Below are 14,776 nucleotides of genomic sequence, written 5' to 3' on the forward strand. Positions count from 1 at the left end.
GACCTCTCATAAAACATACATCGAAATGAATGTAATGTAAACTATGAGAAATGCCTGCTCAGATGCAAGAGAAACGTGGCAGAATAAATAAAACAGTGAAGACGGAAAACTCGAGTGGGAAGAAGGAGTTCTGAGAGTACGGAAAAATGCAAGGGGGCGCTAGCGTTTTTCGCTTTTACTAGTTAAAGTGACTTAGATTAACTGCTATCCACTGCAATGTGAAAATTATGGATGTACAGAGAGCTGGAGTTCATGAGATCTGATTACAGCCGGTGCATCATGTCACACCTCTATCGACAGCCGACAATGAAGTATTTTCGCTTTCGCCAATGTACGTCCACACAGCCATATGGAGAAATCTGCGTCCTCGCATTAGTACGACCACTAAATCACTGTACACAATACCCCCCTACGTCTATCACTCTCTCGTGTTTGTTTATTCATACACGTGTGTGTGTGTGTGTGTGTGTGTGTGTGTGTGTGTGTGGTTAACTGCGTGTGGGTGAGTGGGTCGTGTGTCAAACACAGCGATGTGATTCCAGTGTGCTTACGTCAGCCGGTAACATATGGAGTGACATAACCCGTGCCGTATAATGATATTGTTCTGCTATAAAACAGATTAACATCAGTTTCTGACAGCTTGAAGAAACGTATTTTCTGTTTGACTTGACCAGAGAACATAAAGTACAAAAATAGCCAACCAGCTTTTAACATCGAACATGATGGTGTATAGGTAAGGCAATGAACTCGTATTTAGAAAAGGTGGATCTCAAATCACCATACATATTCAGCTTCAAACGAATTTTGGTTCTTTCCCTCAACAAAGCCATGACCGACTGATTCTCCCTTCTTCGTCACATTGGAGCTAATATTCCATGTTTAATTATATCTTTGCCGATGGGAAATTAATCCTTATTTTCCTTTCGTTTCTTCTTTGCAATTTTTATATAGCTGCAAAGTGGTGTGGTATTGTAAAGAAAATGTATACACCATGTTAAGTTTTTTTATGGTGAAAGGGCGATACTCGCTTACTATTTGCTAACATTTGCAAATTCTCTGAAGTTCGTTGCCCATTGCACGATGAAACGGTTTCCAATTCCTAACTATAAACGCTACTGAACCTAGGTAACGTCAGTGACAGTGTGTCCTCGAAATAACGAGTGTTGACGATAAGAAACACGCGACTCTCCTCAGACCATAACACTCCTCTGCATACAATAATCCTGGCATTAAAGCTCATAGCTAGGAATCAGAGTACAACTGTGTGCCTGATAACAGCTCACTAGGGATTCCTGAAAATGAAACAGCAGACAAGCTAGCCAAAGTAGCCACTGACGACAAAGAGAGGGGAAGTATAGAAGTACCAGCTGCAGGACTTTTAAATATCTTCAAACTGATAATCAGAGAGTATCCAAGAATCAGTCCGGTACTGGCGAATAAGTTCTGGTACGAGGAACATCATGTTTGAGAAGACTCAAGAACACTATAAAGCGCCTCTCGTTTAACCATGGCTGCTACAGGCTTGGTGACATCGAAGTCACTTTGAGTGTGATGCAACAATATTCTGTTTTTTAATTTGACGGTGACATATATTTCGTTGTATCAGGTTTTATTCCATACGGAAACAGTTATGCCCAGCGACTGTATTAATTTCAAGTAGTAAAGGATACAGCAACCAATCGCAGTGTTGTTATGTTGTTAATTGCGTATCTAGTTGTAAGTCACGGTGTGACCATCTTGAGTGCTGTAGCTGAGATTTGTAGCGAGGACTAAGTCGGTTAATGAGCTCATGTCCGAAAACGTAGGTTCCCCGCTAAACGCAAAATACCACAACACACGTTCAAATCTCCCACATTTTAGTCGCCACAACAGTCGTGCGTGAGCTGATGAAAACCCGCATGCTGCTCACCTCGAATGGGTTTCAGGAACGATAATGTCTGAAGACTGCACCGTGCAAGAGGTCATCAGATAAATGGAACACCCTGTATATGTATTATTAGAAGATCAGGGTGTAAAAAGAATCCTCCGTTTCGTATATGAAAAGTATCTTCCACAACCACTTAGTTCCCTGCAGTGTATTATCAGGGACTTCCACACGCCCGGACAGCAACACACGTTTAGCACACCGCTTCCAGGACAACGCGCTGGCCTTGCTTCGGATCCGGACAAAGTATTCACTACGAGGATCGGTCTGACGGCCAGCCTGGGTGTGGTTTTTAGGCAGTTCCCACATCCTAGAAAGTAAATGCCGGGCTGGTCCGCATGTAACTCTTCAGATATATTCTACATATATCAAGCAAACTTTTAGAATATGTTCTTATACTTGCACGTAGGATTTACTCTTGACACAGTCACCGATTCCGTTCTGGAAGGTGACTAAAAGATTTATTACAGATGTTTAGTCTCTTCAAACCCTTAACCAGCGGCATCAGTGGCTTCCCCTAACCTGTTTCACCGCGGCCTGTCCAGACATTAGCTCCATCTACTCTTAGTAAGAGGTTGACGCATTGCTTAAAATTTCATCCAACTTTATTTCTGAATAGTTTGCCTCTATCAAAGCAGTACTGTCAACCAAACCCTGCAGCTGCTTGTTGGAGAGGAATGGGTGGATTCTTCAGCCTTTATCTCCCGTTCTCTTTGCTTAACATTAAGTCAATTGCTCCAGTGTTTTAAGTGAAAGTCAGTTCTGTCTGATACACTGTCCAGTTGTAACATTCCAGGCTTATGGTTAACACCCCCGCATTTTGTATCATTAGCTCAATGCTCTTATATCTCCAGCTATAATTACATCACATTACTTTTCGATAATAGGAAAACGGTTTTCAGAAGAGTAATAGCAATACCAAACAATAGTAGTTACAATACCCTTTGTACCATAAACAATCAAAATCAGATTCAGGAAATTAATATATGGAAAAGTTTAGATAAAAGAATAATATATTTCGTTCTCATCATCTGTAAATGGCAGGAATTAAATCTCTAGCCTAATTAACAAAATATAGATAATTAATCGTTTAGCATTGTTAGAATGCTTATTTCTGCAATTTCAATATTGATGTGATTTTTATGTTTAGAAAACACCTTAAACTTGTTCTAGCAAAGTAGGGAATATTATAGTGTTTTTTATAATATTGTTAAACTATTTCATATTATGAATTATGTCTTGCATTATTCTAACCAGTAGTACATTGTAGGAAGAGTACAAATACTCGGCCTCGAGTATTGTTAGGGCAGATGAGTGTCGGACCCACTAGAGGACAGATCTCTGCGTACAGTTGAGATAAGTTCTTGGTGCATGATTCAGGTTTGGATTTACAATAGAGCAACTCGTGTGTTGGACATTGTCTAAAACAGCATATTAGAACAGTGTAGTGACGGATTATTTCGGAGTGTTAAACAGTTTGGTTTAATATCGCAAAAGGCAGAACGATATGTGACTTTATATTCGTACGTTGTTAAGTATTAGTGTGGAACAATGCAATGGACCTCACACACGCATTTCTGTCATATTACTGCATCTGGACTACTTAATATCGCCAGTGTAGTATGTGCTACCATCGGTTAGCCGTAGTAGTAACAACGAGGCTTATTACAACGAAGATTGATCGTGAACTCATAAGATACGGGTTTTAAAGTGAATAAATCTACGTACTTACTTCACTTCATTTGTGGCCTACATCATTGTAGTGAAATCCATTATGGAATCCTGTATTTAGTGAACAAGCATATTTTAGTTCATGTATGCAGTCGTCGAGGGACACCGAAGTCAGCCGGCCGGGGTGGCCGAGCGGTTCTAGACGCTTCAGTCTGGAAACGCGCGACCGCTACGGTCGCAGGTTCAAATCCTGCCTCGGGCATGGATGTGTGTGGTGTCCTTAGGTTAGTTAGGTTTAAGTAGTTCTAAGTTCTAGGTGACTGATGACCTTAGAAGTTAAGTCCCATAGTGCTCAGAGCCATTTGAACCAGCCAACACCGAAGTCAAGATTTTCGCAGGAATTTAAACCATTTTTAACTACTCACTAACCGATGGGACCACAGGGTCACATTAATACGACCACCTATCTAAACCCTATATAGCCACCTTTTGTACTGCGGACCGCTGCGAGATGTGGAGGAAGAGAGCCAGTGAGGGTCTGGAAGGTACCGACACGGGTGTGGAGCCATGCCGACTCCAATGCCGTGGACAGCTGAGGTAAGTTTCTCGGTTGAGGATCCATGGTGCGAACAGCCCGATCGAGTTAGTCCCAAGTATTCTTGATCGGTTTTAAATCCTGAGAGTTTGCTGGCCAGGGGAGTACGATAAACTCATCGTGATCCACTCCTAACCGGCCGCATCTCGTGGTCGTGCGGTAGCGTTCTCGCTTCCCACGCCCGGGTTCCCGGGTTCGATTCCCGGCGAGGTCAGGGATTTTCTCTGCCTCGTGATGGCTGGGTGTTGTGTGCTGTCCTTAGGTTCGTTAGGTTTAAGTAGTTCTAAGTTCTAGGGGACTGATGACCGTAGATGTTAAGTCCCATAGTGCTCAGAGCCATTTTTGAACACTCCTAACCACGCAGGTACACTGCGAGCTCTGTGTGACTCGTTGCGTTGTCCTGCTGGTAGGTGCCATCGTGGCGGGGAAAAACAAGCTGCATGTACGGGTGGACATTGTCCCCAAAGATCATACTGGGTGATCAAAAAGTCAGTATAAATTTGAAAACTCAATAAATCACGGAATAATGTAGATAGAGAGGTACAAATTGACACACATGCTTGGAATGACATGGGGTTTCATTAGAACCAAAAAAATACAAAAGTTCAAAAAATATCCGATAGATGGCGCTTCATCTGATCAGAATAGCAATAATTAGCATAACAAAGTAAGGCAAAGGAAAGAAGATGTTCTTTACAGGAAATGCTCAATATGTCCACCATCATTCCTCAACAATAGCAGTAGTCGAGGAATAATGTTGTGAACAGCACTGTAAAGCATCTCCGGAGTTATGGTGAGGCATTGGCGTCGGATGTTGTCTTTCAGCATCCCTAGAGATGTCTGTCGATCACGATACACTTGCGACTTCAGGTAACCCAAAAGCCAATAATCGCACGGACTGAGGTCTGGGGACCTGGGAGGCCAAGCATGACGAAAGTGGCGGCTGAGCACACTATCATCACCAAACGACGGGCGCAAGAGATCTTTCACGCGTCTTTGTTTTTTTTTTTTTTTTTTTTTTGTTCTAAAAAGCCCCATGTCATTCCAAGCATGTGTGTCAATTTTTACCTCTCTTTGTACATTATTCCGTGGTTTATTAAGTTTTCAAATATATGCTGACTTTTTGATCACCCGGTATAAAAAAAATTATCATTGCTGCTATGGCAAATTGGGATGCCGGTTTTTTACCGAGTTATTAGTTAAACATGAAAAAAATCTGCTATAACGGAGACGGAACAAATACCGAAAAATATAGGTTATTCGGAAACAAATACTGGTATCGGTTTTAACCGGTCGGTTAAAACCGATACCAGCCGAGCGGTTCTACGCGCTACAGTCTCGAACCGAGCGACCGCTACGGTCGCAGGTTCAAACCCTGCCTCGGGCATGGAAGTGTGTGATGTCCTTAGGTTAGTTAGGTTTAAGTAGTTCTAAGTTCTACAGGACTGATGACCTAAGAAGTTAAGTCCCTTGGTGCTCAGAGCCATTTGAACCATTTCGCACGGACTGAGGTCTGGGGACCTGGGAGGCCAAGCATGAAGAAAGTGGCTCACCAAACGACGCGCGCAAGACATCTTTCACGCGTCTAGCAATATGGGGTGGAGCGCCATCCTGCATAAACATCGTACGTTACAGCAGGTGTTTATCAGCCAGGCTGGGGATGATGCGATTCTGTAACATATCGGCGTACCTGTCACCCGTCACGGTAGCAGTTACAAAAACAGAATCACGCATTTCCTCGAAGAAAAAAGGCCTGATAACGGTAGATGTGGTAAATCCAACCCATACCGTGACTTTCTCGTCGTGCAGTGGAGTTTCCACGACAGTTCTAATAAAACCCTATGTCATTCCAAGCATGTGTGTCAATTTTTACCTCTCTATCTACATTATTCCGTGGTTTATTAAGTTTTCAAATTTATACTGACTTTTTGATGACCCAGTATTTGAATTGATCGACTGTGCATTCGAGCCAGACCAGACCACCCAGGGAACGCAACGAAAACATTCCTCAGACCATAACGCTCCCTCGTCCGACATGGACCCATCCAGCGATTGTTGCAGGATGTTTGCTTTCAGAGTTGCACGCCGCACACGCCAACGGCGATTGTCTGATGGAGCATAAAACTTGACTCATGTGAAAAGGTCACCTGTCGCCACTCAGTGGACGTCTGGTCGCGGTACTGTCGTTCAAATCCCAGCCTTCGTCACCGATAAACAACAGCCAACAGGCGTGCATGAACCAGGAGCCTGCTCCGGAGGCCCATACACGGCAACGTTCGCTGAACAGTCCTTGAGGAGACACTGTTGGTAGCCTCCTGGTTCATCTGGGTGGTCAGTTGTTCGATTGTTGCACTTCTGTTCGACCGTATCCATCTCCTCATTTGTAGTTCACACCTACCATCTACGGCGCGTGGCACACCACAGCTGGCTCGGCGCCGGTTTTCGATAGCACCATTTTGCGATGCACGATATACTTTAAGTCTGCTCCGATAGCTGACTGGTTAGCGCGGCGGTCTATCACGCCAAGGGGCCCGGGTTCGATTCCCGGCTGGGTCGAAGATTTTCTCCCCTCCGGGACTGGGTGTTGTGTTGTCCTCATTATATCATCATCATCATCAGTGAAAGGCAACGGGAAACCGCCACTGGAATCACTTCCCTAGACGCTCATGCGGTGGACCTCTCTGACGAGGCTTCCCCAATGACAAGACCTGCCGTAAGGCAGAACACGAAGTGTATACTTCCAAGGAGGCATGCTAACGGTTTACGAATTTAGCGATTTCAGAAACGCTTCCACCCTTATCCCGAAAACCAATGATCATGTGCTTCGAAGGTCAGATAAATCGCTCCGTTTCCGCATATCGACAACGATTGCACTATTTTCCGCGTCCCCCGACGCGCTTTATACACCCTCTACTGCTAGTGACGTCACCTGCTGGAAGTGGCTGATTATTGCACGTTGACGTCGAACATATGCCGTGGTCACATTGATGAGAGTGGACCGTGAATCACGAACTGTTCTCCCACTGACAAGCTGCAGAACGACGCTGACAGAATTAGATGAAAACGTCTTTGATCGTGTCTCTTGGTTATTATGTGCCGCAAAGGACACGATTCATGGAAGGCTGCATCGAACCAGTCAGAAGACTGATGACTTAAAAAAAATGTTGCGAAATAAGTTATAGATTCGATAAATCAGTTTAGATACTATTTTTCACTGCACAAAGCAACATCCTGAATTCGATTAAGCCTGTAGAGACCAGTTTGGGGCCGGACGAAGTAGCCGTGCGGTTAAAGGCGCTGCAGTCTGGAACCGCAAGACCGCTACGGTCGCAGGTTCGAATCCTGCCTCGGGCATGGATGTTTGTGATGTCCTTAGGTTAGTTAGGTTTAACTAGTTCTAAGTTCTAGGGGACTAATGACCTCAGCAATTGAGTCCCATAGTGCTCAGAGCCATTTGAACCAGACCAGTTTGGGGATTACTCTTGTTACTATGTCTTCTACCAGCTACACGACTATGAAGCATCGACTCTCATCTAACTATTCATAAGTATAGTTTGCAGAATTATTGTCTTTTCCCCAACTGTTGTTGGGGGATTTCTGGCAAGTGTTCTATTTCTCCCCACGGAAGTTGTGCTCTTTACAACAACAGTGAACTCGTTGACATCGCACCAGATTACTAATGGCTGTAGCTCAGGTGATGAGCCCCAACAGATTTTCTGCGAATGCAACGATTCCCCTCAAAGAGAGGATCTATGGCCAGATCTCAAATGGTTGATTCACAGATCGACATCCGTTAGAGATTTCAATTGTCAGTTTATAGTTTTCCCCTTGTCACTCTACACCACAGATCACCCTTTACGTGGATAATGGCGCTAAGTCGTTTAGTTTTACAGCTAGGAAGCTCTAAAATGTAAATGCAACTACCAATTGCTGGAATGCCTGAAAATATTTAACATTAATAAATGTGTCGCTATATTCTTCACATCCAAAATGATCTCTTCAAATCGTTAAACATTCACTCGCGCAACTATATTTATAGTGGTTGCGGGCAGTGTTTCTGAGGTACAGTCATTTGAGGTAGATGACTACCTCGTGAGGCCTCTGCCCCTAAGAAGCATAAGAGTTATTGACACCATCTGCATTTACAAAGAGGGAACACACTAGTCATGTAGACCATCAGTTTACAATCTCGTACTGGAAAGTAGTAAACGTATGTGAGGAGGGTCGGTCTTCAACACATGACCTCTACGGTGAATAATTTCGTGATACACCGATCCATCTACGAGAATACCTGTTTCTGTATGAACCAGATACTATTACTGACACATTTACAAACGATGTTCGTAAAGGTACGCAGCCATTCAGATCACCGTTACATCACCTTCACATCCACTACGGCAGCGACTGAAGTCTGTCGACCAAAATCCAGTTGTCTATCCGTGCCACAAAGATTACTACATTCTACAAATCTATAATACTCGTAATAAAACTACGCACTTACCCTGCGGTTGTATTGTCTTACCTGCAATCCCTTTCGATCCTCGAGCTGTAACGTTGATCACATAAATTTTTGCTCTGCAAGCCTCCGTAGAAGGCCGATTGTCTCTCATTTTGCTGCCATGATGAAAACTCTAGTTGTGTTTGGAAGAATGTCAAATATATTTTGTTTCATCCTTAAATACACATTTTCGGAATATGAAGAGTAAGCTTAGGCATGATACACACTGCCTTGTACTTTCTCCTACTGTAGTTGATTGAGCAAATCTGTGACGTTTCCGCATTGACTAAACAAATCAGTGACGAATATCCCCCCTCTCCTTCTCCCCCCCCCCCTCTCTCTCTCTCGCTCTCCATCTCTCTCTCTCTCTCTCTCTCTCTCTCTCTCTCTCTCTCTCTCTCTCTCAGTGTGTGTGTGTGTGTGTGTGTGTGTGTGTGTGTGTGTGTGTGCTGTAATCCTATTTGGTAATGGTCCCATTTTGGCAAATAATGCAGGTCAGATGAGATTTTGTGAACATACTTTCGTGAATGGTGTTTAATTTCTAACGATCTTACATTTAATGCGCCTGGCTTTAGAGAAAACTTCATGTTTCGGGGAGGCGGGACATTTTTATATCAAATGAAACTATATGGTTCCAGAGACCGTTCCAAGTCTCATGCATATATGACGTATACATGGTGATTGAAGAGACGAATGAAAATTTGTACGCAAGCTGGGATTCAACCCAACGTCTCCTGCTCGCTAGGCAGATGCGCTAACCAGTACGCCACTGCAGCACCGTGTACAGACTATCCTAGTACGCCCCGCCCCCAATAAAAATTCCCATTCACGTCTCAGCCCGATTCCCCCTAAACACGAACATCATTGTAGAGGCTGAAACTGAGGCATAAGTGGTTTAATCAGACGCTGTTCCAATATAGTTGGAGTGTCTGTGCAATGCCGTTCAAGTTTAGGGGAGAATACCGAGTCGAATGAGGCGTGAATAGGAGTTTGGATTGAGAAGGGAGGCGTGATAAGGTATTCCGTCAAGTTTTGCAAAGTCACTGTGGCAGGCGGTGTAGTCGTTATCACATCTGCCTACTGAGCACGAGATCTGGGCGCGAATTCCGACCTTGATACAAATTTTCATTCGTCGCTTCAGTAAGCAGGTACGTATCACAGATTTTTTATGTTGTCTGCCTGTAATTCACTCGTGTGCGTCTGTCAGTTAACATAAGCAAGTATGTGCTTCGCCATCTACCTGTCTGTCCGTTCTAATTATGCTTGTTTAGATCAGTTCATAAAGTTCCATTTACACCGCGGCAGTACGCAGACGGTACGCAAGTATACGCATGATGATGCAAGTTAATTTAAGTTAATTTAAGTGGCAGTTCCACAACGGGTCCACTCGAGAAATATATTCTACGATGTCCATCACAACTCGATCATATCCTAACGGAAAATGAAATACACTGTTTCCATTATTAGTATCCAATATACTTCCGACCTCGTCTGAACGGGTAAGTCGACTCAAAACCGTTAAGTGTACGGACTGGTGCAACGGACTGAGGAGCGACCGGTACTAGACCGCTACTCTGGTCACAGCCAATACTCGTGAAAATGACTATAAATTCACATATAATTTAACTTAGCCCTCCCGCCTGGCTCTCTGTTACCATGTAGTAAAAAGTTTATACCTACAGAATTGTTTCCCAGCGCAGCCAGAAAAAATGTATCACTGCGCACCAAAACCCTGCTCTAAATAAAATAAAAACGATGTGACTCCATAATTTTAACCTTCTAAGGCATAGAATAAAATTTCGCTGAAGCAAAAGAATTACTTTTCGCTTTTGTAAAGGGGTCCGCAGCTCGTGGACGTGCGGTAGCGTTCTCGCTTCCCACGCCTGGGTTCCCGGGTTCGATTCCCGGCGGGGTCAGGGATTTTCTCTGCCTCGTGATGACTGGGTGTTGTGTGATGTCCTTAGGTTAGTTAGGTTTAAGTAGTTCTAAGTTCTAGGGGACTGATGACCATAGACGTTAAGTCCCATAGTGCTCTGAGCCATTTGTGCCATTTGTTGTAAAGGGATTCGATTCCCTTAAATACACAACATAACACAACAGGTGCTGGAAAGGCAGGTCGCATTTAACGGGTTGTTAATCGACCGTATTTTTTCATTTTTTGGGGAATGAACACAACTTTAGAATACCTCCAAAAATATTAGAGGTATAATAAAGCTGAAATCCGAACGTCTTTTTGATTCTAAGTTATGTATTTTGTAGGTTTGAGGTCTGTAACTAAGGTTTGCAGTAGTCTTTTACATTTCGAAATACAATAAATATCTTGAAAATTTCTTGGTATAAACTAATAGGATTACAAATTCTCTGCATTTAGATTAACCTGAACCAAGCATCATTGAAATACATACTGGACACGAGTCGAAAATTTTCTAGATAGGCGACTGCACAGCGACAACCGAATACGAGCGCGGCTCAAGAAACCGCGAGATAGCACACAGGAGAGGGAAACAACGAGCTCGGTATATGAATGTATCAGCTTATTTCGTTGACGCGTTGTAAGCGCTGCTTGCTTTCTTAGAATGTGTGTAGCCACTCTAGATGAAATTGGCGACCAACTACTGCGAAGTCAGCATTTAATAATATTTGAATCCGGAGCGATTTACAGTATAACGATGCTAAACTGAGATTCATTAGGTGAATCTTAACGGAAAGAAATTCATCAACGAAAGAAGTAGTTTAAAAAGCAGACTATCGACTATTTCTTGAGAACTACTTCGCAGACTAGGATCCTAACCATGTAAGATTAATAAAGGAGACAGAGCTGTGGGTTTAGTATTTGTTTAATTTAGTAAGTGCGAAAGTGTCACGGACTCATCCAATTCCGTGTCAGACGCTACAACAGAGACCGTATGTATCAAGGAGACGTTATTGTTAAAAGTACGAAAGCGTATCTACATATCCAACTTTTGCTTATAAGGAGTCTCCTGCATCCATTTGTGAAAGGTATACGAGATAAATAAGAAATAAAGAATTTTGTGTGTGTGTGTGTGTGTGTGTGTGTGTGTGTTTTCTGATATCAGTCTTTCCATACAGTGTTTCCTGTCCACGACTCCCTCTAATACCATGGAAAGTACTCCCTTATACCTTGTCTCATGTCCAATTCTCCTGTTCCCTCTTCGGTTTATGCAGATTCTGAAGAAAAGCTTCTGATTTGTTATCTTACCAGTGTACTTAATTAGTTTAACAGTGATACCGAATGTACCCTCCCCCATGCACTGTAAATTTAGATTTAGCTACAGGCGCAGGTCCAGGGGAGAAACGCTGTGCGATTGATGGAGAATGAGAATAGACTGTAGACAATAATACAGTCTGGGGAACGTTGTCATGACTTGTCTGGTACAGCTAGCCTATTTTGAAAACACCTTCCACCCATTTATTTGCAAGTCTATCATTGGCGGTCATGTTAATCCTAAACTGATAATTGTAATTCCCTGAAAAGTACGAGATACTTTGGCAAAATAATGTGCCCTTTAGACGCATGAACTATCTACAAACGTAGAGCATGATCTTTTCTTATTATCACATCCCTGGCATCGGAAATCACTTCAATACACTACCAGATGGGTAAGACGGTACGTCCAGAAAGTAGTATTGGTTCAGTCGTTGTGTAGATCACTCTTACACTTCATGAGAACAAGGAGAAAAGTTCGGACCCAGCTCAAATATGTAACAACTGAAATTTCATTTTCCACTTCTGATACCTGCTGTGCGATGCGTCAGTCAAATGGCAATTTGATCTGCAAAACAATTTTGTATTAACGACGTTTTAAAGTAATGGATATGTATTTCTTTGAAATGGGAAAATCTCATACGAGTAAAGCACGAGGATACTGAGACATCACAGGTTCATAGTAAGACTCTGACGACATCTCGAAGGTTAATCCACCGAAGAAATCATACTCCCTCACGACCACACACTGCGAATCGAACGAAGGAAAAATTTCAGACTTTTTGGCTAGGATATTTTTCAAGATCCTCCGTGTAATCCCGAAATGAAGGCCTGGTTGGCTGATCAGCACTTCGCGATCGACGATGATCTCAGGTATGCTCGTAACAACCGGCTGAAGCAAGATGTAGCCCCATTCTTTGACGAAAAGATAAAGGAGCTGGTATTACGGTATTATAGATGTTTGAATTTTGATGGGGAATACGAGGAGAAGTAATGTCAATATGTAAGTACAAACAACATATTAAAAAAAGAATCAATTTTTTTCTAATACCCAGTGGCAGATTAACTTATGAACAGCTCTCGTTATGTACGTAGATGTAGATATATATGATGACGATTTTAGGTGAAAACTAATTGAAACTAGTAAAAATCGTCAATATGTACATTTACAGACATAGTCCGAAATCCACTTGGAAGTGCATGCCACAGTGTTCTTCTTATTGCACCAATTGCTCGGGACCGATAACCTCGTAGTTGGTCTCTTCCCTCAAAACAACCCAACCCAACCAATAGCTCGGGCTTCTTCCGCTCATTGCCGTATGCGCAGAACGACTGTTTAAATCCGCTGTGCAAACTTTAATTAATCTAATCTTGTCCTTAAGAACCCTTCATGATCGAAACATATCGAATTGCAGTATATTCCTAGATTATCAATTAAAGCTAGGTTTTGAAACTTTGTAAGCAGATTTCTCGGGATAGTTTGCGTCTTTCTTCCAGTATTTGTCAGTTCAGTTTCTTCAGCATCTCTGTGACACTCTCCCACGGATCAAACAAACCTGTGGGCATTCGTGCTGCCCTTCGCTGTATGCATTCAGTATCCCCGCTAGTTCTATTTGGTACGGGTCCCACACATCTGAGCAGTATTGTAGGATGGGTAGCACAAGTAATTTGTTAGCAATCTTTTTTGCAGATATACTGCATTTCCCGAGTATTATGCCACCCGATTTTCCTACAATTGAATCTATGCTACAGTTCGATTTATTATCCGTACGAAGAGTTACAGACATATACTTGTATGAGTTGACTGATGCCAATTGTAACTCGTTCATTCTATACTCTTTATAAAATGTACTTTTTCGTTTTATGAAGTGTACAACTCCACGTTTTTGATCATTTAAAGCAAGTTACCAATGTTTGCACCATTTCCAAATCTTATCGAGATGCGAGTGAATATTTATATAGTTTTTTTCAGACAATACTTCATTACAGAAAACTGCATCATCTGCGAAACGTCTGAGGTCACTATTCATACTGCCTACGAGGTCGTTAATTTACAACGTGAACAGCAAGGGTCGCAACACTTTTCCCTGGGGCATACCTGAAATTACTTTTACATCTGTTGACGACTTCCCAAGATATACTTGTTCGCTACATCTGCAGCGCTATCGTTGGGCAGCGGTTATCTGATACATGCACAAGCAACAGTCGTAACAGTTTCTTTCCTCAATTACTAGGAAAATACGCATTTGTGGCCGTTGTATATGATGATGAAAAACGCTCAGTTTTTGATTACCTAACAATCACCTCATTTTTGAGACGATTGTGCATATTGAACTTTAGGGATGGTTTTCTACAAAACGGATGTGTGCTGCCCCAAAATATCTTAGTCTTTCATTTTAGGTTATATCGAAGCAATCTGCCAAATTTGAGCCGAATCGATTGGCCATGTCTGAAGCTTTCCCCTTGTGAGTCATATGTTTTTCGGAAATGAAGAAACAGCGCATGTACCTGACAGCCTTGATCCATGGTTTTGAGGAAATTATTTGAGAAAACTGCGAATTGGGTTTCATATGATCGCTATTTTCGTAATCGATGCTGGTCGACATTCTGAGGTACCTCTTTAAATTTGATCTCAGAGTATATTCCCAAATACTACAACACATGTACATCTGTTAATCTTGTCTGTTGCTTGCAGTGTTTCTTCCATGACTTTATTACTTTCGCAATAATAAAGAACAACTGCCTTCAGCCACGAATCGTCATTTTATAAAAATGCATGATGCATTTCGAGCTCATCTTCAGGTGCTTTGACAGTCTACATCAACTTTACATTTCGTTTAATTCTGGGCTGTTTCTAGTAGT

At 42.5% G+C, this 14,776-nt stretch overlaps 1 protein-coding gene across 1 annotated transcript in view; it reads right to left on the reverse strand.

Annotated features, from left to right (window-relative positions):
• Positions 1-1,242: 1,242 nt before the first annotated feature.
• Positions 1,243-14,776, reverse strand: part of LOC126412963 (ankyrin repeat and SAM domain-containing protein 1A-like) — a 611,160-nt gene continuing 597,626 nt past the window's right edge. Inside the window, exon 12 of the mRNA XM_050082855.1 lies at positions 1,243-1,292. Coding sequence (XP_049938812.1) covers positions 1,243-1,292 — 50 coding nt within the window. The remainder of the gene's footprint in view (positions 1,293-14,776) is intronic.

This window comes from Schistocerca serialis, chromosome 7, assembly GCF_023864345.2.
Source record: "Schistocerca serialis cubense isolate TAMUIC-IGC-003099 chromosome 7, iqSchSeri2.2, whole genome shotgun sequence".
Classification (NCBI taxonomy): domain Eukaryota; kingdom Metazoa; phylum Arthropoda; class Insecta; order Orthoptera; family Acrididae; genus Schistocerca; species Schistocerca serialis.